Source organism: Poecilia latipinna, unplaced genomic scaffold, assembly GCF_001443285.1.
Source record: "Poecilia latipinna isolate Pla-1442-1.1 unplaced genomic scaffold, P_latipinna-1.0 Scaffold17, whole genome shotgun sequence".
Lineage (NCBI taxonomy): Eukaryota > Metazoa > Chordata > Actinopteri > Cyprinodontiformes > Poeciliidae > Poecilia > Poecilia latipinna.
The window spans coordinates 722711-748513 of NW_015112633.1; the positions used below are offsets into that span (position 1 = coordinate 722711).

General features: G+C 37.4%; 1 protein-coding gene across 3 annotated transcripts in view; it reads left to right on the forward strand.

Moving 5' to 3' along the window:
* The window catches only part of LOC106948550 (neuropilin-2-like), a 118369-nt gene that overhangs the window by 71315 nt on the left and 21251 nt on the right, over positions 1-25803 (forward strand). For all 3 annotated transcript variants that reach the window (XM_015034308.1, XM_015034300.1, XM_015034316.1), the window contains exons 9-15: positions 1470-1645; positions 2476-2649; positions 3646-3790; positions 18064-18132; positions 19316-19480; positions 24496-24764; positions 24900-24996. In XM_015034308.1, coding sequence (XP_014889794.1) covers positions 1470-1645; positions 2476-2649; positions 3646-3790; positions 18064-18132; positions 19316-19480; positions 24496-24764; positions 24900-24996 — 1095 coding nt within the window. The remainder of the gene's footprint in view (positions 1-1469; positions 1646-2475; positions 2650-3645; positions 3791-18063; positions 18133-19315; positions 19481-24495; positions 24765-24899; positions 24997-25803) is intronic.

A 25803-nucleotide genomic window follows, 5' to 3' on the forward strand; every position in this document is an offset into this window, starting at 1 on the left:
AGGCAGTCAATGGAAAAGAAATGGTGAAAAGCTGTATTTCCTCAACAAAATAGATGTTTAACATTTCTATTTGCTCAAAAAAGCAACATTTTATGGCACCGAAGGATGTCAAAATCCACTATCACTAATCTAAGTGGAAGGGAACAAGGGCAATCTATTAAGTATGATATACACACTTTTTGAAAGTGCAAAGTTAGGCGGGTTGATTTATTTTACTCTGAGTTTCTTGAGATGACAAAAGGATGCTAACTACCAGCACTGCTACAAGCGTTACATTATATTATAGATCACTTATGTAGTTGATCAAAACCAAAATCACATCTTTTTCTTACCAACAATTGTACCTCCCATGTGTACAAATATTCACTATAGTATTCCTGAGAATTACCATAAGCAGGGAAATGCTTGCAAAGCTGGAGGTATTTTCAAAAATGTTCTCCATTGTCTCCTAAAAACTAAATGTTTTGTGTAAAATCAGACCTAGCCAGAACAGTCTGGCTACTATTGCTGTCGGTGTCCCAGCCTCTATTCTAAAGCATGTCGTATTACGGAAAAGAAAAGAGAGAAAAAGACTTTAAACAGCTGGCCAGCAGTTTGTCCAGTACATTTCCAAACCTCAGCTGTCAGCAGGAGGATCTTCCAGTTTACGTCTCATGTGTCCTCATCACTACACATCAAATCTCCATGTAAATCTACATGACAGTCTGACTTCGTGCTTCAGCGAGACTTGTTCTCACTGTCTTGATTTTTTGGATGCAGTGTTGCTTTTGTACTCACCTCTGTCATCAGCTGCAGGTAAACTTAAGTTCATGGTCAAGTTTTAGTTTTTGCATTTGTTTTACAAAAATGGGGACCTATTGCTCAACATTACAGAATCTTATATTGCAGGTAGACAATAAAAAAAAAAAAAATAATCACCTTCTTAAAAAAAATGGTCTAAGACATGTTTTCCCAAAAGATTATTTAGGGAAAAAAAATACTTTCAGAAAAAAAAAATATATATATATATATATTTGGGTTAATATTTTAGGAAGGTGGTGAAATGCTTTATGTTTGAAAGGCTGCATAGCAATGAGATCTAGACTTTGAAACCATAAAGTCTATCAGCATTTTATTTCCTCTCAGTGCTTAAACTCTGGCCAGTCTGCAGGCTTGACTTTACAGCCTAGCTAATTGGCGGACCATGTTGTCTATTTAAAGTTTCCAATAAGCAACTACTTCTATTGTAAATCACTCTGCATAGTGAAAAGTAAACAGCTAAAAGTTTACAGTACATTGAAATGTGACTCCATCTTGGATGTTATCCAGTTATTGACAGATTTTTTTTATGACTCCTAATTATTCCAGCAATATCTTCATTACTGGTAAACATTAAGTTCATGTGGCCCTCTGGAACAAAATATACTTTTATGACTGTCAAAATGTGGATTTTATACCTAAGATATTCTGTCTCTCTGTTTCCTGTTCAGATGCTCCCTGCTCAGAGCTGCAGGGCATGCTGTCTGGGCTTCTCCCTGACTCTCAGATCTCGGCATCCTCCATGAGGGACATCCACGGATCAATGGGGGCAGCCAGACTGGTCGCCAGCCGGTCGGGTTGGTTTCCGAACCCGACACAACCCATAGCTGGAGAGGAGTGGCTACAGGTCTGTGACTTTAACTTTGGAGAACAATGCATGTATGCAAGAACGAGGGCTTTTGCTCACTAATTTCTGATTCAGTGCACAGTTTTGCTCCTCAGTTGATCAGCAGTCAACTGAGGAGCAGTTGACTGCTGCCCAGCTAATTTGTAAAATATATTTTTAAGTAGAATCGTTTTCAGGTAAATTCTCTCATGATGTTTAAAATACATTGTTTTAACTTTTAGTTTAGACTTTAAAAATACATTAGTAATGCATGAAATAGTCTAATAAGGCGGATAACAAAGTGTTCTGGTGTTATAAACCTTTGCCTGATAATAACCCCTCACATAAACAGTGTAATGCAATATAATATTTGGCAATATTCAAAGTTTTGGACACCATTTGTGTTTTCTTTTTTTCTCTTTCACCTTTGCCATTTCCTAAGTGTCCTGAATTTGTTTCAAATCAAGATGTTTCTTAGATATATTGTGTGGAAATCACTGTGTCATCCACATACATTTGGATTTAAACATTTCATTAGACAATGACATTAAGTTTTCACAAGAAACAGTAAACGTCCTGGATGTATATCACCTAAAAATGAAGCTGTGGCTCTCCTGGTTGTCTTTTTTTGGCTGTTCTGATGTCTATGAATATGCATTTATATATGTAAAATACTACACATATGAAAATATGTTAAAACCAAACATTCTGATCATATTTTCATTTGTACTTGCACCTTCTTTAAGTTACTGGTATATTCAGTGGGCACCATCTGTTTTTACTAATATCATAAAAATGATTAATGAGTTGCACTCTGATGAGGCATTTTACTGTGTTTCTCTGTATTGCAGGTGGATCTAGGTGTGCCCAAGACGGTTCGAGGCATAATAACTCAGGGGGCAAGAGGCCTGGAGGGCAGCACAAGCTCTGACAACAGAGCTTTTGTGAGAAAGTACAAGCTAGCTCACAGCTTGAATGGCAAAGACTGGAGCTACATCATTGACAGCAAAACTGGCTTTGCTAAGGTAAATAAAAATGCACATTATCATGCACAGATGCATGCAAAATTAATGATCTTTCCTCTACGGTCAGTTTCTCAACATTTACTTTCCCCATCCCTCATAAATCTCCCACAGATTCTCCTCTTCTTTTTCCTTTCTGTCCGTTTTCTCATTATTGTTTTTTTTTTTGTTCAGCAGGAAAAAAAAAACAGTTTTATTCCAGCATCCTCTCTGAAAATAATTGCATTTAATCACCTCAGCCCTCTTGCTTCTGTCTCTGCCTCTATCCCTTTTTTCCTTCACTCTTTCTGTCTCTCATCCACTTGTTCACTCATTCCCTATTTGTCTCTCATGGGTGTTAATTAAAAATGTCTTTTCTGCATCACTACTCAACACTGCTGGCAGTCTAACGCACCGTGAGACAGGGCTCTTCATTCTCCTTTCTGAGACTGTCTTAAAACGCTTTAATAGCACTACTGAGTGTCGGGATTTTCTACTGATGTTAAAAATCCTGTTCTCTCTCATCTGCCTGTCGTTTTAAATGAGCATCCTGGGAAAATCATCAGAGGGTGTTTTTTTTCTTTTAGTTTAGAAATCTTAAAGACAGAATATACAGCTTAATCCATGAAACCAATAGCAGTCTTGTCTAGTCTCGTCTAGCTCTAGGTTTGTAATAAATCCTCTTCTTTTTTTCTTTTCTTTTCCTTTGTTTGAGGCTGCTGCCTCAAAGAATATTTGAAAATCAAAAGCAACACACTTGTTATTTTCTATGACACATGTCACACTGAGAAGAGAAACAATGTTGATTAGCTGTGCTCCATGACTTCAGACAGTCTTACTCTTTCTTTGTCAGTGAGACTTAAAAAGGAGATAGTAATTTACTTCCATCCACTTGAGTTTTTTTGTGAGTATTGTCAAAAATTGGCGCACCACCAAACACAATCTGATTTGACACTTCTTTGGACAATGACGTTTCTAATCTACTACAAAAACTTTATGATTTTCCATCTGCTTAATCAGATTTTTGAAGGGAACAGCCACTACGATACCCCAGAAGTTCGGCGGTTTGACGAGATTGTTGCACAGCACATCAGAGTTTTTCCGGAGCGATGGTCACCTGCTGGGATCGGCATGAGGGTGGAGGTTCTCGGATGTGACCTGCCGGGTAAGAGTTCACACACAGAGCATGATTTACAGCCCTGAACTGTTTAGGTCAGGCTTCAGTCCTCTGTGGACTGTATCCTGAAACTTCTATATGAAATGCACCTATACTTACAATACACAGGACCTCAGGGACTGAAATTTGAGACCCTTAGTTTGGGGTCTGGTTGCAGCCCAGAATTAGCACCTGTCAGTGTCCAGATTTGTAGGAGAAACTTGAAAATAGTGCCAATATCCAAACTGCAGAAATATGTATTTTTAACAAAGTAGCCACAATTAGAAGAGTTATATTTTATTTGACCAGGTTTTTGATTAAATAGCCATTCATCTCTTGATGGATTTGTCAGTGAGTAAACATAAAAGTAAGCAAAATCATTTATATGTGTCTCAAATGTGGGTTAAACACAATCTTTTAACCTTACTAGCATGTTTCTTCTGCCTGAGTTGCCTTGTCAGAGTCCAGCTTGAATCCAGTAGAGCAGAAAGTCCAGTCACTTCTCTGGAACCTAAATCAAATAAATGGCTCAGTACCAGGCCTCTGCAGCACTGAATGACATGCTGATGAGGGAATTCAGCAATTTTATTCAGATGTGTTGGAGATACGATGCATCTCTACGTTGCAGGATAGTAACTCTAGAAGACTGAGCTTCGGCACCCCAGCAATAGAAAATATGAGGAGGGGAATAATGATCAGAACTGTGACTCACTAAAATCAGAACTTTTCTAACCTCACAGACTTGGATTTCATCACTAAAGATAAATCAACATGACACCAGTGGGAACATAAAAGCTGGTTAGCAATCCTTAGAGGGGTTTGATTTATTTAGTGCCAAAAAAGATAAAATGTACATAACAGATTATATTCCAAAAAAAATATTTCATTCACTATTTCATTAAAAGATGGTCAAGATGAGTGGTTATGTTTCTGGCGTGTACAGACCAACTGTGAAGAGTAATTATACCCTTTGTAAGTGTTGGAAATACTCTATTTTGTACTTTATGCTGTGTGTGTTTCATCTTTATTAAAGTGTAAGATTAGAGAAGCTACAGTTAAAGAACAGCAGACTGTATTTCAAAACATTTATTTTCGTTTTCCATGGTGTGAAGTGTTGCATCTGTTACCTTATGGCACAAAGGATCAGTCATTAGTACAGGTCTCTGTCTCCCATTCATCTTCTATGTATTTTATGGTTAAAGTTAATAATCTTACTCCATAGGAGGCTTTTCAGCATGTCTGGACAGGGATTAAAGCGTCTAGGTCAGAGAACATTTACTCATTGCTGCCAGCTGCGTAATTCATTGTGCTCACAGCCCATTTGTTGGTAACATGTTCCTATGTGTAGCAATGGATTTGGTGCAGTAAAGTTGCTGAGCTATGGTATTCAGTCCATAATCAAAGCTGTTTGAACAAAAGAAAATCAGGATTTTTCTTACTTAGCTTGAAATATTCTTCTACTTTAGGATTAGTGTGGAAGGAGAGGTGATTTACCACAGTGATGAATGTGCGCCATCAATCTACATGTTACTTGACTGAGCTGTGAAAGTACAATTTATTATAATGCACCATTGCTGTACGGAGCACTTTAGCTGTGGCAAGCAATTCTTTTCCCTGCTGTGCAATCATTTTAAGAAATAAAGCAAACCATTGTACCAATGCTCCTACATTTATGGCCTAACTTGCACAATAACAATGCGCTACATAAATTCTTCAGCAAATGAACCAGAGACAATGGATAGCTTGTCAGTAAATCTGTAACATTTGTTTCTTCCTAATGTCCTGCGCTGTTGTATAAAATAGTCAGAGCTTAACTTGCCATCCGTTGCTCCTCTAAAAAGGCTTGCCTCTGGTTTTTGTTGCCTCTGATTACACTACTTTAGTCCCGTTGTGACAGGTGAAGATGTGAACAGAAAACGACACGTACCTGCTCCCAGTGGACATGATTGGGGCTGTTGGCTACAGCTGACGGATACAGTTGTGTATTTCTGAACTTGTGTGTGCATGTTGGGTGAGAGAAAGTGCCCAAAGGGAGCAATATATCCCAGATGTGTCAGAGTCAACCAGTAGGCTGCTTGTGATGGGGACACTGGAAGAACAGGAGAACGCTCTGCTTGCTTTATCTTGAGACAATATGGTTCTGGACACATTTATTGTGTAAAAATCATTTTTAAAAATTCATGATTTATTACACCATAATTTCACTAATGATTTCAGAAGAATCCAACTAAATTAAATACTTTTTTTCACGCGTTTTTATCAGTTGTACCAATAAATAGCATCTGATGACAACATTGCCAGTGAGAGAAAAACACCTAAAAATAATAATAAAAGGCGTTCACAGATATTTTATTTGCTATTAGTGAGGACATAATTGTAGGTTTCATTTCAATTAAGAAGATTAGAACGGCTCATTTATGTGGGGAAATTAAAACCAATCAATTCTGCATTTAACTATCATAGCCATTGCTTTAATTTTCGCCACTAATTTTCCTTCATTTCTCAAGAATAAATTCCCTAAAGTGCAAACAGATAAGCTCACATTAAAAAACAATTTAAAAAGAATGTTTTTTAAGATAAACATTATGCCTTTTGCGAAAATACAAGCAGTCAAACAGCCTATTTTTGTCCATATGCCTTGTTTACGATTGCATCAGATGCAAATCATAAGCAATCAGCTGCCATTTCTGCAAAGATCAACATCTTTACTCCGCTATGGCTGCAGCGATTGTCTGCTGGTCTGGCTGTCTGTGTCTGCTTGCCAGATGTTCGCCCTCTGGATGTAATCTGTGCATTAGACATGATAACAGTTCATTCCCACTTCACTTGAACACCATAGCAACTGCTCCTGCTACCATCCTATAAATAAAGCCACACAGCGTACTTCTTAACTTTAACTTTCACCATCTGTTTTTGGCGATGGAAAACAACATTACGTATGAAGTCACAGTCATTTTCATGGAGATATAAGTGACAACAGAAGTACCTATTTCCTTCCTGTTTGTGTTTGTTTTGTTCTAGAAGAAAAGATGAATTTAGCTGTGCATCTTCCTCAGTCCACTGAGCACAGCTGTTTACACAGAAGAAACGGCTTGCAAAAAAAAAGGCAGAGACATTCAACTCTAGTGGGCTTAAGTGGGCTTCTCCTATAAATTCACTCTACACACAGACGGGGCTGCAGATTGGAAGAGATCTGCAGGGCTCAACAAGAGGAGGGCCACAACATTTGATCTCCGTGCTATTTGTTTCCTCTTGCTCCTTTTGATGCAGCTTGGGTCACACACACTCATCAGGTTCATGAAATGTTTTGCTGCTGCAGATATTCCTTTTTATAGGGTGGAATTCAACATAAAACTTGAATGATTTTGAAAAACAAGATGTTTGAATTCAGCCTGAATAATGTCTAATTCACACAGCGCCAAAATTCTTCATCAGCTACTTCTGCTTAAATATTTAGCACAATTTTTGGGTTAAATGTCCGTCAGACACTTAAACCAATGTCTGATTTAACCCAATGTCTGATGGTTTAAGCGTCTGCCTCAAAGACAGACGCTTAAACCACCAACAAGCTTGTTACATGAACATCTGATCACTGTTCTTGTCAAAAGTGGTAGAGTTCATTTAAATTGGTAGATTTCCTGGCTTTCTAAGAGTATTCCACAAATTTTAAATTGAGGTTGAGGCTTTGGGTAGGTGACACCATAAGCTTCATGTCAACCAATTTTGAGGAATTTGAGATAATTTTTTCTACAGGGATGCCGAATTATATCCAATGACATCTTGCTTTTGATGCAAGATGTCCAAAAAATTGTCAGAATGTTCAACAATCACTTGGGCTTCAGCCTGTAATGAATTGGAAACTACAGGAGAGACAGTGAGACGTCAAAATATTTCCATGTTGAAACTCAGTCATATTAGAACACAAAACTAAAAAGGGGAATAAAAATGAAGTGTTGGAAGTCAGCTGAAACATTTTGCAGGAACCTTGTTGATGACGAGAAAAATGTGGTTTCTTTGCAACTTTCTAATTTACATTTAACCAAATGTTAAAGGGGGTGTCTGTATATATTTGAGCTTTTACTACATACGTAGTTTACACTACTTCTGTATTAAAGAATAACTACAAAATTAAAGTTGTGCAGATAATACTTGCTTTTAAAAAAGACATTATAGCTGTCCTTTGTACTCTCATGCTCCATATTATAAGGTACAAAAATAAACACATTTTTTTCTTGTTTTAAATAAATGGGAGTTTTTTTATGGAAAAAATAAAAATTATGCAAAATTTCCAATCCTGGTTAGTGTTTAGGCTTCTTATCGTTGCAACAAATGTGAAATAATAGGGAAGTTTCCTTCCAGCTTGACTTTGGCACAAATAAGAAACAATCTATTCTCCCAAATTACTGATCTACTTTTTAAAAAAACAACCAAAGTAGTTACTCATGTTGTTTACTTTATTTACTATTCAAATATACATGCAAAGGAATTGCTTTTCCATTACCACCCTTGTATTGTTTTCATTTTCTACAATCAAGTGCACTGACCTAACAATTTCCTCACATGAGCGAGACAATCCCAGCTCCAAAAAATCCAATACAAAAACAAAGAAAGAACAGATTCATGGGTTCTTCGGGGACACACAATAAAATGTAGTTTAGCATCTCATTATTGTGTAAAAACCTTCGGTGCAAACACAGAAACAAAAGCCAAAAGATTACTGCTCATTTCCAATCATCCACGCTAGCTACGGAGGCAACGTGTAATTTAGGTGCTGTAACCTCAACTATTGGATGTGAACCGAAAGCTTATGAGCTGCCAGTTCCTATCATGTTTTTAAAAGAGTGAGCTATCAGAACATCTGCTGCACTCGCGTCTCTTTCACTCCACACCTAGCTGTTGGCAGCCACGCAGGCGGGCACAGATGTACACACAAATACACACTCACACCTGTTTGGCATAAAGGTTTTAAAAGGGTTAGCTCTTATTTGTGTCAATACATGCTTCATTTCTCATCGGTGGAGTTACTGAGGAAAGTAACTGAGCGATGGCAACAAATAACGACTGAGAGTGAAAGCGCCTTGCATCCTGAATCCAAATGAAGCTAATAGTTTTGTCTTTGTTCATCAGCTACTTCTGCTCCTAGAATCATGGAAAGTCTGGGTGCTGGCAGCCCAACTCTGAGAATGTCTTTTTGGCCTCATCCGTCCAGCAAAACCACAATGACGTGGCAAAAGGAACCCTGTGGTTATACAGCTATTAGTTTGCGTGACTCAGTGCTGATGGATTGTTTCTGATCACTTCCAAGTGAAAAATCTCAGAATAAGGCAGTGATACATTGACAGAAAGATTCTGTAAATCAAGCTTCATCCACAATTACCTGTAGTCTTAATTTAAACGGGCTTCTGTTAGAGCAGTACAATCTCACACATCAAGTAAGTCGCAATTATCTTCAAGAGATTATATAAAACTTTAACTTAGCAATCAATAACCTCTTGTTGACCTGATATATGAAGATAGCATAAATGGACCTGCTTCTCTTGGCTGCTCTTTAAAATTGGCAATACAACAGAACATGCCATTGAGTGCATTTTAAACTTACCCATATTTACAGTCAGATCACTAAATAAAAATTTAAAGAATTTAAATTTTAGCATGAACTTAGACTTAGTTGCTTGGACTCAACACTAGAAGCTTCTGAACTTTTCCTGAACTTTCTTAAGATACTTTCAATAAAATCACGAGGTGCTTACCAAACCCTGTCCCAAAACGTTTTGGGTTCATTCTGAAACGTGCAACTGGATACTTTTAAGGACTTAAATGGTACTTTTTGGAGCTTATCAGGTACATTGGTTAAATTTGTATTAAACTTATTGGCTGCTTTCCTCTAACTTTACAAGGGAGTAGACTTTTGAATTGCTGCCACAAAAATCTATAAAGTTCAATGTTTACCACAGCTCTCTGTGGTAAACATTGGCATAATAAATGGTTATTATGGAGAGCTGGGGAAGCCATGAATGCCGTTTTCACACCGGGAGCGCCAAAAAGCTACAGAGACTTTTGTACTTAAGAAAATTAGAGAAAATACTAATTTTACTGTTGGTTTTATTTTTAGCAGATTTAATGGAATGGAATTCAAAACAAATGTAATTATATGAGGTGAAGAAAATGGCATGTTTGTACTTCACGATTGAAAATGTGTGAAAGACAAAACAAACATCTTTACTTTGTTGGGGTTTTTTCTCTGGACAAAGTGAGCCCAGAAAAAGCCTGGTCTTTACAGCAGCCTTGAGGACGTGCTGCAGATAGTTTGAGAACATTCTGGAGTTGTTCTGCTGTTCCAGGTTTCCAGCCAATCATATCGACTCTTGCCAACTGCGAGTTTGTGCGTGTGTGTTGCTGAATGTCAGGTCCAGCTTTGGTTATTACTATCACATGTGAGTTGTGGCTGCAGTTCAGACATTCTCATGTGATCAGGGGGATGTGTCCTGAGTTACACCCACTCGCTCATTCCCTTCACGCCCGTTTCACTTGCCAATAACGTTTAAAGCAAAGTCTCTGGAAAAGCACAGCACAGGTATTTAAGAAAACAAATGGAAGCTTATTATATTTATGAAAAATATTGGAGTCAACACTAAATTGAATGATGAAAAGTTTTCTGTGTATGCTGGCTGCTTTTTCACTCATTTGTTTCTTACTGCACATAGTATTTTAGTGAAAAGAGGGGCTTTCCCAAAAATATGTGTAGTGTATAAGTAAGGCTGGAAAGGTCTGATGCTGGGAGATTCATCATTCCTTAATTGATCATTAACTGTTTTCTCTTTATCTAATGTTACATTTCTTATTTATCATAGATTCAACCAAAATATGTGTTTTTGTGGCAGATTGTCATTAATAAAGGGGAAATAAATCCAACTAAAAACTGGTTCTTTGAGATTTCTGTTGTTTCAACAATACTGATTTATCTCTTTGGTTTAGGAGATTTATGTCTGCAAGTTTCACCGGTTAAAGTTTAGTGGCTTCACAGGGAAAAGCAGCATTCTTCGGTACGTGTTCAAATAGCAAACATGAGAAATAAGGGAAAGAACAGCCAGAGTTCAGAAATGTTTTCGAAAGATCTTCTGAAAGTGCAACAAAATTGTTCACAAGATTTTATGACTGTAATTGTACATTAGTGCATTGTATTTTAGTGTTTGTTTTTTTTTCCATGTTTGGTTCTGATGGTGTTTGGGTTACTTTACTTTGATGCAATATGATGCATCAAGACCGTTGACCAAATTAAAATAACGCTGAAAAATATTCATTGGAGCCATAAAACCACATTTCCTTACAGCAGACTACGAGAAAGAAAACAACTTTAAATCAGTTTTTTTAAGCATGTCCAAAACGTCCCTGATTAATTTTACAAACTGAGCCATAGTCAGTACAAAAGGCAAATAGAAACACACAACAGACACACATTAGACATAATGAAAAAAAATTAAGTAAAAACAAAATTAATTTAAAAAACATACTAGTATAATTTGTGAATTTAGTATTGTGCAATAATAGCCAGTGTTCAAAAATGTGGATTGTGCAAAACAGCATAAATGATAATCTTGTCAAGTAATTGTGGTCAGATGAATATTTCCTAAACACTGAGACGTTATGCTGTTAGAATCTGTTTTCGTTTTTCATTTGGTTTGTTTAGAGCAATGCTGGTTATCAGTCTAACAGCTGCAGGGAGGAAAGATCTATGTTAGCCCTCCTTTGTGCATTGAGGATGCTGCGGTCTGGCTCTAAAGGAGCTTCCCAGTGTCATAAGTGTTGTATATTGAGCTGCAGACATTTTATTATTTATAATACAAAGAGAGCAGTGCTGTAAAAGCAGATATTTTAGGGGATTTACGGTTTTGACAAAAGACTTAAACAAAGATCTCAATGAAGGATTTATTTTTTTTATATAAATCTGGATAAAGGCTAACATACTTCCAATTTTCTGGACTGAAAAATAATATCCACACAAGTTAAAGTGATCCAAGGATGCTGCCAGACTCTCATGAAATAGGTTCATTCCAAAAAACAGAGGAAAGATAATAGAGAATCAAAGATCCAGGTTGTACGCCAACATGCCAGTACAGTGACACAAGACAGCTGCGTTCTGCCCCTGGCTTAGATTTGTTTTCCAGCAGTGACACAGCAGCGGGACGTTTTGGTGCTGAGTGAATGGAATTTAAACCAGCAAGAGCAGATAAGCTTTTCGAGTCGTCTCTAACAATCGTTGATTTACTTCAGGACAGTCCAGCAGATCTGCTGCTTCTCTTCCCCTCATGTGATACTACACATGGAAGCACTTAGAGTTGGGCTAAGGTTCACTGTGGTTACCTCTGTTTATACATGTCTGTGTGCAAAAAAGATCAAACTTTTCCAAAATAAATATTTCGCTTTGAGTCGCCGTGCCTTTACGGAATTTCCCAGATATTTGCCTATTTTCTCCATTTTCCATCCTTTAAAGCAGCCATCTATGATTGTTTTAATATCTCATAAAAAAATTAAATCATATACAGTGTGTTCTGATGGGACTTTCCCTGATTTGGAGAGGAAATTACGTAAATGAATTATGGAGACTTTCTGTCAAGCTCTTATGCCTTTCAATAGAGCTGTACTGTGAAGCAAGTTAAACAAAACTGAAATTCCTTTGTGTAGCCTAAACAAAGCCTGAAATTATGCTTTGAACACAAAGGGTGTATGATGGTGGCTTCTACATGGCACGCACATATAAAGTGACAAAATAAAACAGAAAAACATTGAAGACATCCACCTTTGCGATAATGCGAACTCTGGCTCAACATAGCTGAACGTAGCCTGAAAGGTAAAGTGTCTACGCTGATGACAGACTTGTGTTTGTAAGTTCCAGGAAGAGATTTTATTTTATAGAAGACTTTTTACATCCTTAGTAAGACCCTTAAAAAGTTGTTTATTCTTGACCACCTGGCATTTTCAATGACATCTGAATATATTCTCAGATATATGAACTGAGAGACATTCTCAATCTGTAAACTGAAAGCTTGTAAACGTGACTTAAATTTACAATTTCTCAGAGTTTGAAATAAGCTTTAGGTAACAAAAGACTCATTTCACTGTACTGAAGGCAAAATGCACATTTTTAATGGTGATACCACTGTCCACGTTATTAATGTGGAGAATTATAGAGAAGCGATCCTATGAGCAGCCCATGAGGGACACCATTAGCTTCAGTAATGGATGTACAAGTGAAACCATCTGCCTGCCTGCACTGATGTCAAGCCAACCTACATTATAATCAGAGAGGCCAGTTCTGGTCAGTCTGTGAATCAAATACCGCTCCAAAATATTGCTTTTTTTATTACATTACTTTTAAGACTGCTATTATTATGATTGTTTTATGTTTTTTTTTTCTTTTTTCTGAAACTAAGTCATTTGTCCAACATTGCGTTTACAATTTGAACCAGAACCTAAATTACCTTACATGTTGTAAGTTTACTACACAGTCTAAGATGTTTGAGGGTTTCAGAAACATACTCTTTTATGAAAATATGTTTCGGGAAGACCTTGGAGAAACTCTGTTACTTTAAATAATTATTATTGCATTCTTCACCATATCCTGACGACACTCTTAACTCACTTTTTTTTTCCACACTTAAGCTCATTTCCTTTGTAGCCAAGATGATTTTCTTAGCCATTCATTGCCAGAAGCCTCGTTTTTATCAACTCTCATCTCCTGACACTTAAGGCTACAATTACAATCACAGACTTTGTGAGCTAATGAGCAATTCACTGCCGGTAGTTTCCTGACATAAACAGCTTCCTCACTTTTAGCATCTCTGCTGTCAAGATCACGGCTTTTTGCCTTTAGCCACACTTAAAGCTTCATTATTGCAGCCTTTTTGAACCACTGTCACATGCTTATTATTAGGTTAGATACAGAAATTGTTCTTGCAACTAAACACAGCATACTGTGGACAATGAAAAAGCTTAGGTTTTTCATTGTCTTTTTGTTCTACAATAAGATACTTTGGCAATTAGCCTTTGAAAAAGCTTCGTCTTTGTCATGAAGAACTCATTTTCTCAACCACTCAACCACCAAAGCAGGAGTCGTGATTTTGTCTGGTACTTTAAGTTTCATGTGACTCAAACCTGCAGATCTAACCTGCAGATCTGCTTTTTAGGAGCAGTTGTCTGATTTGCCATTCAGACTACCGCCATGATTTTCATCCAGCATAACACTCAGGTTTTCCACCATCACCTCGAATTTAATGTAATACTTTAACACTTAAATGCTCTGCTCCCTATAGTGCCATAACTATAAATGTTCTCACTATTTTCCAAGTTTCCTGTCTCTAAAAAACTAATGTTCTGCGTTGTGTGCCTCCAAATGTGGCACAAAGTTTAACTGTACATAAGTTTTTCAAAGTTTGTAAAGCTACATATATATTTTTAGCACAGCTACTGCACTCTTCCTATGATATTAACTGTTGTTTACTAGTTTGCACTTCCCCATTTTTGCCATGATTTTTTAACAGGCCACCGTAAAGAGGGGACAGATCTTTCACCATTTCTCTTTGGACAATCTCTCAATTTTTTATAGTCGTGAATACTCTCTCAACATCTCTCCTCTTCAGCTGATCCCACAGGTTTTGTTATTTATGTCTGGGGAAAACCATACCTTGGAAGACACATTATTTTGTGTGTAGGGATCCGTTTCTCTTCAGTTGGCTGTATGTTTCTGATTAACATCTGGTTGTAAGATGCATTGATAAGTTTCAGTTTTCAGAAAGAATCAGAGTATACAAGATTTTCAAAACCACTGCATAATGCAATGCAACCAGGAACAGAAACAGGCCCACAGCATCACAGATTCTTCGCTACACTAAACAGTGGAGCTTTGTTTCAATCCAAACCCACCTGGAATATTAGTTGCCAAAAAGCTCAATCTCATTTAACCAAAGCACACAATTCTAATAAAAGACAGAAAGTTTAATTTTGTTGCATACCTCCAAAAAAAAAACTGTAGTAAACTTAGAAGTTTTTGTTTGTTTGTTTGTTTGTTTGTTTGTTTGTTTGTTTTAAATAAATTAGTTTTTTTTTTTTTTTTTTTTTTTTTTTAAGCCATAGATCCAGTTGTTTAAAACAAGTTTAGAAGTTGGTAAAAAGTTGTGTTAAAGTTGTTACTCTAGTTGGAAAATAGGAAAATTTAGGTCAACATGTGTTTTCCTGTTATTTCCTGATTAATGAAGACAAACATATATCTCACACAGATAGCCTTTACATGAATAGCATGTTCTTATGCCATTGCCAAGCTTGGTTTACAGCTCATTCTGAAAGGAGCTCAAAGTCGGCAGAACTGATCGAACTAAAATCTGATTATCTAAGAATGATTTTGTACAAAAAATGTAATAAACGTGTTGTGTATAGTTCATAGACTTATCCTAACTTGAAGCATAATATGTCTCCTTTAAGGTAAAAACAACACATTTCATTTTTTGCTGCTTGAGTCTTGATGTGGCCTAATATGGTGAGACAACTGTATGGCATGGTGAGCTGTCCACTGCTGCTAATGAACACAATTATCAGTGAAGTGATTTAGATCTGCAGCAACCAATAATGTAATAATGGATGCAAATGCATTTGGTAAATATTACCATACTGAAAGTAATTGAGTAGCAAGAACGTTCTCCGTCTCCCCCACAAACACACAGTCACTCGGTGCTCCACCAGTCGTTATTTAGGCTGACACAGGTAGATTTACACCCAGAGCTCTTTCCATAATTGAACAGATTTTTCTGTTTCTGTTTCACCCTGCTCAGTCAGCAGCTTTACAATGAGCCAATGTGCCTGTGACACTTTCTGCTTCTTAGGGTTTAGTGTGTGTGTTTGTTTTCCATACACAAGTGAGTCAAACACTAAAGGCCCATCTCTGTAGCTGATCATACTGACCCATTTAAACATTTCTTCTTTTTTGTCATGCGTCAATAAATATTTCCTGCTTGTAGTTTCAGAAGAAAAAATTTAAACAAAAATATTTCATATAGTAGCCTGCCTAATAATGTTAAAAAATATTGAAGTCACCTCTTAAAATGACTTAGTTGACCTTTACAGTAATCACAGAGAGGATAGAAAGAGGGTGAGGGGATAGATGATGGAGCCAATGAGCAATAGAGGAAGTAAAAGGGGCGGATAGCAGAGACAGAGTTCAAAACTGGATTTGACAGGTGAAAGAAAGATGGAAGCGGATAGAGGAGCCTTCCGGAAGCTGTGTGTGGTCACTAATTAGGAAAATGGTTCTGTGAGGTGAAATGGGTCATGTATCCTTTTCTTAAGCCTTCCTGTCTCCTACTGGGGGAGGGGCTAATTACAGCAAGTAAAGGGCACATGATTAAAACAGCTTCATGTCAGCAGATAAGACCCCGACTTTAAATATACACGTTTTATCTGTGCAGCATTGTTTATTTATTTTGCCTTAAAATAGTGTTTATGTCTCTCCGACGTTTTAGCTAATGCTTTTTATTGGAACTTGTCAGTCCAACAGAAGTGTGTGCAACTGTGAGGTGGATTGAAAATTCTGTGTGTTTTTCAAAAGTTTTAGTAAATTAAAATGTAAAAAGTGTGACATACATTTTCTATTTAGTCCCATTTATGCTAAAAACCCAAAATACCACAAGTTGCTTTCAAAAATCCAGTACTCAAGAGTTGGTTTCCTGCATGTTTTGATCATTTACCTGCACCAACAGCGCTCAACTACTTCCTCAGTATATCATCAAAATGTGATGCAAACTCGTAATGGTCCCTTCATTTGCTTTAGGCTTGTTAAGCCAGAAGAACATCTAGAACATGGAGGATACCAGAGGTGGCCTAATAATCCAACATAAAGTAGTAGACAATTGATAGACGGACGTTTTTTTTTTTGTTTTTTTTTTAATTATACGTTTCAAAATTATGGAAACTGTCCTGCACATTTGTTTACATCCGTTTTTCCCAGATACTCCTAAAGAAATCCACATCATGTTAAAATCCAAATAAAATGCATTAAAACATGTGGTTCATAACATGACAAAATATAGAAAAGCTCAAAGGGCATAAACATCTTGTAAGGTAATGTACTTTTGACATCTATCAGGAGTAGCATGTACAATATTTTATCAAGATTTAAGCACACAAAAACAGAATTCAAAACTTACATAACTTGCACCACAACCCAACAAGAGGTAAATCAACAGCAGCCATAGATTTACCGAGGGGCGGTCAAAAAAAAAAAAAAGGGGTAAAAAAAAAAAAGTTTTCCATAGAAAACCCTGGTGGTTCCAGAAGGGAACAAGAGATTGTGGAAAGAAGAGAAATGAGAAACACGAGAGAAAGAGATTTGTGGGCATATGAAAGCAAAGCAGGCAGTGGAAATCAAAATATAACTCAAGGAGAGGTGGCAGGAGGAGAGTGAGAGAAGGAGTTATGAAGAAGAAAATTGCAGCTGTAGTAAAACAGAAACAACACTTAGATAGGATTTCACTTCTATATTTTGATGGCAGAGAGGCAAAAAAAAGCCTTCATTCAGCGTGTGTACGTGCATGTGTGTGTGGCAAAATCTTTGTTTATATGTGCAGAAGCAACAATTTTTCAGGGGGGTTAGCGATGTTTTTTTTTTTTTGTAGAGACAGATTAGGTGTGCTCAGCAGAATGTTTGAGGAGTCGAAGGGAGGGATGAAATAACGTAAAAGGCAGGAGCAGATTCAGAGACTAATTTGGTGAGAAGCTTCTGGTGTTTTCGCCACACAAGCCAGAAATCTTCTGTTCCATTACGTCAATAAAAAGACACTAACTTCTTGGTCTGTGGTGTGAGTTCATGTGTGTGTGGGGGAGAAATGCCTGAGGATTCAAGGAGGTTTTAAGAGTCATAGGTAACGGTAAAAAAGGGTTTATTAGAACCAGAGGTTTGGACGGTTTTAAAATGATTAATTATGTAGAAGAAATCGAACCAGCCTGGCTTTATGTGTGAAACTAATGACTCCTTAAACCATAACTGGCCGTGCCACTGTTGACGTTAACAATTGCCATCAGCCTAGTTTGTTTTGAGAGTTATTTTCCTATAATAAATGAGATATCATTACCATATGTTTGATCTGAAACATGCGAGTGTGAGAAAAACAAAAATACAAGACAAATGTCAGCATTGTAAGTGAAAACATCAGCTCACAGAGTGAAAGTGTTATAGTTTTGAAATCTTTCCCTCATGCTTTTGGGTCTGTATTGATAAATGTATCGTTTCCTGACAGAAATCACCACGGTTACGGTGAGCACCACCACGCCCCGACTGGAGGAGACGACTCCTACGATGAGATCGGGTAAGCACACCGTGTTCCTCATAAGCATCACCACATCGACAAGTTCAGATTTCTTACACATGCATTTAGTTCGAACTGTGTCGCATCCACACCCATAAAAACACACACTTACTCTCTTAAGGTCGCAGGCATGATGTCACTGTGCACCACAGAGCCTCTGGGCTTTGAAGTCTGTTACATTCAGAGTCCCACAGGAAGCTGTGTTTGAGGGGAAATAAGCTCCCACAGCCAGACTCACACTGGTGTATCATTTCACAGCTATAGGTCAACTGACTGTCAAGCAAGTAGCCTCACTGGAGTTTATCTGCAGCGGTCGTCGTTTAGTTGGAATAATTTATCATCTCATTTTCTTTCTTTCAATCTTTTTTATACTTCTTTGCCACTCAACCTTTGCTTTTATTGCCTTCTTTCATTTTATGAGTGTTAGGTTAGTAGTTCCTGACTGAATTATGTTCTCTTGCATTTACATTTTTACTCTCGTCTGTCCTTTACCCTTACTTTTGTATGTGTGAAGATATTTTTTTAAAACAAACACAGAATCTCTCAGCTTAATCAAAACAGAAGAAAAGGCAAAGTTTCATTTTGAACTCTCCCAAGAGAAATCCAATAGTGCTGAATGAAAGAGAATATGTTGCATTTATTTTCTAACACGCGGCCATGCAAAAAACAGAAAAGAATACATTCTGAAAGTGTAAAAAGATTTTTACAAACTTTCTTTCTTTCCTTCTTTCTTAAAAAAGAAAAAGAAAATTTTAATCATTTTTGTGTTTCTTTTTGCTTCTTTTTCAGTGTTTCTTTTCTTTATGCTCTACTAAAAACATAGAATCTTACCAAGTATTTTTGGTCTTGTTCCTAGTGTTGTCTTATTTCAGGTATATGTAGGTAGATGTAGGAGCTTGTTCTAAGATTATAAATCCTTCAAATTGATAAAATGTGTACTAGTTCCACTGGCAGATTATTTCACTTAAAACAAGACAGTTTTTATATGTGATAAGTGAAATTATTTGTGAGTGGAACAAGGGATTGCTGACTTATATCTTCATACAAAGTTATTTGTAAGTTTTGTCTTATTTTAAGTCTACTAAGACATTTGCATTAGAAATACCAAAAATGCTTGGTGACATTTGGTGATTTTGCACTGTTTGTATTTATTCATGATCCGTCTTTCCTTTTCCACTCACAGCCACGACGCCATCCCTGTCGGCCGTGTGTGACTTTGAGAAGAGTTTGTGCGGCTGGTCGGCCGATCCGCACTCAGGGGTGAGCTGGACCCTGCACGGCGCCAGCGGCGGCTCAAATGGACATAACACTCATGGGACATGGCAGGACCTGTCGCTGGGATCAGACAGTAAGAACAGCGACACCTCTGACGAATATCAGCATGAAAAGCAACACACAGCCCTGACATGATACCTAAACAGGAATAATTTAGAGCAGGTTTAAATTCATGAAACTGAGTTTTACTTATGATTATTTATAATTTACAGCATCCCTGCTGTGGCTAAGGCATGAGGTCTAAATGAAGCAACTTTTTCATCACTGCTGCTTATGGCTTTGCATATGAACACATAGCTTTGCCAATCAATCTCTGTGAATACTTGTGACAGCTAATAAGACAAAAACAAAAAACTTAGCAGACTCGCTTTGAGGGATTAAAATGAGAGAAATTAGTAGGGGTTAAGCCTATCTGCTTACTTCCAGTTTAGAGTACAATAAAGAAAAATAAATGCCTTAAAATAAGTGAAAGTAAAGCTCTTACAAAGGCAAAAAATGCTTAGGTTTTTCATCTCTTAATTTTAGTATCTCAAAACAATGTATGTTTCACATGCAAAACATACATTGTGTCCCAGGAATTCACAGTTTTTTTTTACATTTCTGACTTTTTCTGTCACACACAAAGTGATATCTCTATTTGTGACTCTGCTTTGTCCATGTTTAAATGCATAGACTTGACTTAAACATGTTATCAGCAGTGAATGCCATTCTCTTTTTTGTGTTTTGTTTCTACTTCCAACCAGACCTGGCTCAGCTTGACTGCGTTGCCTTAAGCATATTGGGAACCCTCCGGAGCCCTGTTGTTTACCCTAATCACAGTGTTTTCACTGGAAAAGATGACTAGCAAAATTGTATTTGATATTGGAATACAACAGCGACACGTTTCATGTTTGCACTGGTTTTTTTCAACAACAAAAGATCATTACAAGAGAAAATCTAACTTTTCATGTAACTTATAACAGACAACATGTAGACTTCGCAATTTTTGAATCCTATGCAGGTTTAAAACTTAAAAATTAATAGTTACTCAACCATACGGAAATATTCAAAAATATATTTAACTCTCGAAGCTGTTTGCAGGCAGCTTCAAGAAACGTCTCATTTTTCAGGCAATTTCTAAACAAGTCTTAAACCTTTTTTAGAACAAAGCTTTTTTGAGCTAATTAACATCAAAGTGTGGTGGAAAAAAATCACACATCCCAATGCTGTGAGGAACCACTGGAAGCAACCATGATGCAAGGATTTCTCTCTTGATTTCCTGAAAGTGTGTACAGTGCCTTAATTAAAGTCTGGAGAAAAATGTTAGCTTAAAGAGCTTCCTCTCCTATAACCTACTGAGTTGACAACTTACTGAGTTGTCTGTATTGTTCTTTTCCCCTCTTTTTGTCAAAATATAACACACAAACACAACTGTTTTTATTTGCTCTTTGCACATATTTTATCTCTCATTGTGTATTGAGTCTTTTATGCACCTTCTGGCCACTTTATTAGGTACACTTGTTCAATTGCTAGTTAGCAAGGATAGCCTTTCAGGTGTTTGCAGCAGAAACTCGTTGCACTTTGTTATCTGGAAACAGTAATGGAGACGTTTTGATGTTGGAACTGAGCACAATAACGGAATAATGCACCACGATAAACAACTCAGATTAAATGTGTTTTGACAGACATGACGATGAGTTCACTGCACTTCAATGGTCTCCACAGCCAAATAATACTAGTCAAAATCTGTATGATACTATGATGTTGATATCGACCAAAATATCGGAGTGTTAAAAGCACCTTCAAATACCCATGCCATGAAGAACTACAGAAGCTCTGGAGGAAAATGAGTTCAGTCAAATACTGATAAAGCTTTGCTAATAAAGTGGCTGCTATGGGTATATCTTTGTTCCTTACACTCATCTGGGTTTTCTGCCCTTTTTTCCCCCTGTTAACTATCATATATTTTTCTTTCCTCTAATGTTCTTATAAAACTGTCTCTGTTCTCAGTCCTCGTCTCATTTCTCTTTGTTCCCCTTACGGCACCATGCCTCCTTCAATCCATCCCTTTGTTATAAGCTCTTCACCTCCATTTCAACTCACATTGCTTAGTATAATTTTAGCATTTTCTCTCCATTTTCCACCTCCAGCCCTCTTTCTCCGTCAGTCAGATTGCCTTCTCCTCTCCTCGCTGACCTCTCTTCCATATCCCTCAGTGGTGCTTTCCTTTTCTCCACATCTGTGCATCTTTAATAAGAGCAGGAGGATAACTAAGACTGTTTTATCAATCACACTTTCACGTTATCATAACGCTTACACATCTATAAGGTGCACGCACATTGCCCAGGGCAGTTAGAAGAGTCGATGGCTTTGACAGGAGTGTTACTGTTACTCTTCACCTCTATGCACTGCAAAAACACAAAATCTTGCTAAGTATTTTTGTTTTCTTTCTATTGCAAATATCTTAGTACACTTGAAATAAGACAAAACTGACTTGCAAGTAATTTTTCAACAAGAAATGGGAGCTTGTTCAAGTTAATAATCCCTTAATATTGATGAAAACGTAATTATAGTGAAATAATCTGCCAGTTGAACAAGCTCTTATGTCTTTCTACAAAGTTATTTGTAAGTTTTGTTTTATTTCAAGTGCACTAAAATGTTTGCTCTAGAAACTAGACCAAAAGTCCTTGGTAGGACTTTGGGTTTTTGCAGCTTTCAATGCTCCACACACCTCTCCACACCTATGACTAAACATTCAAAGTTTGTGGGTTCACTTCCTTCCCACACATATATGACCTTGCTACGTAGCAAGGTTTTAATCGTATCTGTTGAAACCATCAAGTTCACGGTTGACTGGACAGCTCCTTCATAAAAAAACTGAAGCGTGACACAAGGCAAAGCTCGAACGCCTATCTCTCTGGGCTGCGCTCTGTGTGTGTCTGTGTGTGTGTGTGTGCTTCCCTGTACGTTTATGTGATGATGTGAAATTGACTTAGCAGCACCCCTGTCTCCTTGTTTGACAGCAACATGACATTAATTCTTGTTCTACAGCAACATTAGCGTGGCACCCCGTCTGCAAGCTGTCTGCGTATGCAAATCTGATGGGCAGCCCCTGCCATTAAGAGTCCTTTTTTGGGGGGATTTAAAAGAGAAAAGCCAACCAGAACAGAGCTCATAAGTTATTTTATTTCTTTTTTGAAATGTGCTGAAATTTCTCACGTTGGGCTATACACAGAAAAAATGCTCCTTTTTTTGTGGAGGTATGTTGAAGTAGCCCGTTGTTCAAAAAACATAATCTGAATGACCCAAGACTCTGTTCAACTTCTATCATGTTTGCAACTTTTAGATGTGTCCCTGATCAACACATCTGATTCAAATGGCTGAATTACCTCCTCTGCTAATGACATGATTATTTGACTTATAATATTTTCAGCTCCAAAATGCTTTGAAAAGAAGGATAACAAGAAGTTTACACCAACATTCTTTCATTAAGGACAAGGTGGATAATTTCCCATCAATGTGCCAAGAAGTAAAATGTTAGTCTATGATCTTGTCTTTTTGAAGACTCAGCCTTGTGTAGAAATGTATGCACATCTTATACCAGCAATAAATGCTTTTAGCATAGAGCTCAGAACAAGTCAGTGATTGATGGACAAACCTCCAAACACACTAACAAAGAGGTAAACATAAACAAGGAGACTGAAAGTGGGACCAACGCTCATGTACAAAGATAGCATCGAGTGATACAGGATTTTTTTCCTCTTTCCCTCAGAGCCAGTTCCGCATCTCTGTTTCTCCCATGGAGAGTTTTTAATTAATTCCTTCCCTTTGTACGTCAGCCAAGATCAAACGTGGAACGACAGAAAAACACTGCAACTTTTCCCTAAGTGTACTTAATGAGCAATGGTAATTTAGGTCCCCCTTTTCTCAATGCCTCCAAGTGAAGAGCTGAGCTACCTCAAATCTAATGCATTATTTATTGAGCACAGAGTGCTGCAAAAGCTGCTCAATGTTTCTTGTAATTCTGAGAGATGGGTGGATGGACAGACGGACAGATTAATTAAAAAAAAAAGAGTAAAACTGTCTCAAGGCAGAATGACTTTGTTATAAAGCATTGTGTTTGTGATTAGGCTTTATTTAAAGGAGACCCTAAGATGCAAAATCAACTTTTTGCATGTTTTTTTTTTTTTTTGGCATGATTTTGTGTCTGGAAAAGGAACCATTTCAAAAACGTCCCGATTGTTGAGATTGTTGAGTGTCGTCACCTAGCAAATTAATCAGAGCTCCAGCATGTTTGGCCAGCTGGTTATGCACTGTACAATGGCTGCTGAAAAAGACAAGTGTTTCACTGTAGACTTACTATTCATAAACCACTTGGTGTATTCTTGTTGGTTGTGCAGTAGGCTCTACTTCTGCTTTTCAAAGATGGACAGTTGTATAATTGTGCATCTGTTTGCAGGCATTTTCACATGCAAGTGTAAATGTTTTGGGGCGTGGCCAGCAGCTTATTTGGATTTAAAGTGACAAGAAGCCCTAAAACATCTCATTCTGAAAGGAGCTCAAAGTAGGCAGAACAGCACAGACTAAAATCTTATTATCTAAGAACAAGTTTGTGCAAAAATGTAATGATCATGGTTCATATTGCACCTATTCTGTAAAACTACCCAGTGGTGACAATTTCTTGAATTATATGCTTTAACTTGCTACAAGAACGCAGATATACATATAGTAAAATGTTCTCAAAACATTTTTTTAATGAATATTGTTTCAATAAAACTCTGTTATACTGCTGTGTTTATATCAAAGCGATAAAAAAGTTGAACTACACCAGTACAATCAGTAAAACTGTGCATTTTCTGATGCTTTTAGTACATTTAAAAAGCAGAGCCCATTAAAATAAAACAATTTTCAATGTTAAAAACTGAAATTTTATTGAAGTTACAATGTAACTAAAACTATCTGTTGTAAAAGACAATAAAACACCTTCTTATGGTCACTGACGAGTCAAACAAGGGCTTAACCTCATATTTACTTGTATTTATTTTACTAAAATTCAACTAATCTACAAGATTAAAATCATGTAAACACCATCTGTTTCTCTCCTTCCAGATTTTTCAGGGAACTACCTCCACCTGGATGCAGGCAGCCACACCCAGCGCAAGAAGGCCAGACTGCTGAGCCCCGAAGTAGGGCCAGAACGAGGTTCTCTCTGCCTTCTCTTCTACTACCAGCTCCAGGGGGAGGCGCAGGGGACTCTACGGGTCCTGCTGAGGGACAGCGAACAGGTGGAGACCCTCCTATGGGCACTAAAAGGCGAGCAGGGGCCACACTGGAGAGAGGGCCGGACCGTCCTTCCCGAAAGTCCCAGAGAGTATCAGGTAGGCAGATGTTGACAATTTTCCAGTCATTATAAGCTTTGGATTAAAAAAAATTATAGGATGACTCTTTTTATTATGTGTTTTTTGGAAATAATAAACAAATTCCTCCTGATAAGACCATTTTTTCTGGCACAGGTGGTGTTTGAAGGGTTTTTTGATCACCCAACTAGAGGCCACATCAGGATAGACAACATCCACATGAGCAACAACATCGAACTGGGGCAGTGTGCACGTAAGTCACAAGTCTGTCCCATATGGCGGTATTTGTTTGTTCTGTGTTTACCTGGGATCTGGATGAAAAAGGGTGAATGTTAATAAAACTGATCTAATTTGCACTTGCATGTGTCAAAACGAGAAAAAAATGCATATAAATAAGAAATGAACGTAGCAGCAAACGACCTTTGGGCATGGATTTTAATCAATTTTTCATTATATCTCCCTCTATCTTTTCCTGTGCCATCCCATCCTGTTGCGTCTTCCTTCCTTCCTTCTCACCCTCATTGTCTACGTTTTTATCCACCCCTAACATCTGAAGTCATCTTCCCCAACTTGTCAGACATCATGCAGCAAAACTAAGTTTATGCTCACAGTTTGTGTAACCATACAGATTTCAGAGAAATGACTAGAAATAATGCATAATTGCATACAAACAGACAGAAGCCAAACTGTTAAAAACTGTGAGATCTGTGGCTGTTACCACACTCCAATCACTTTTTTCAAATGATATATATATACAATCCCACATTTTTTGGAGTGAACCTTACAGTATGACCTGAGTTTGTCCACCAATTTTCTACTTTTTTAATCATATCTCATCTCTCCCTTTGCCTGTATGATCTTTATTTTTTCCGTTTCTCACTTTGATAACCTCCAGCAAATAATAAACAGCAGCAAATTTCAGGTCATGTTCCCATGAACCTTTGACCATCCTTACTTCCCAGTCCTCCTCTTCCTTTCTATTCACACTGTCCCGTAACCTTTTCACCCCATCTTCATCCATTTCCTGTCTTGTACTTGTCAGCATGCTTGCTGACACTAG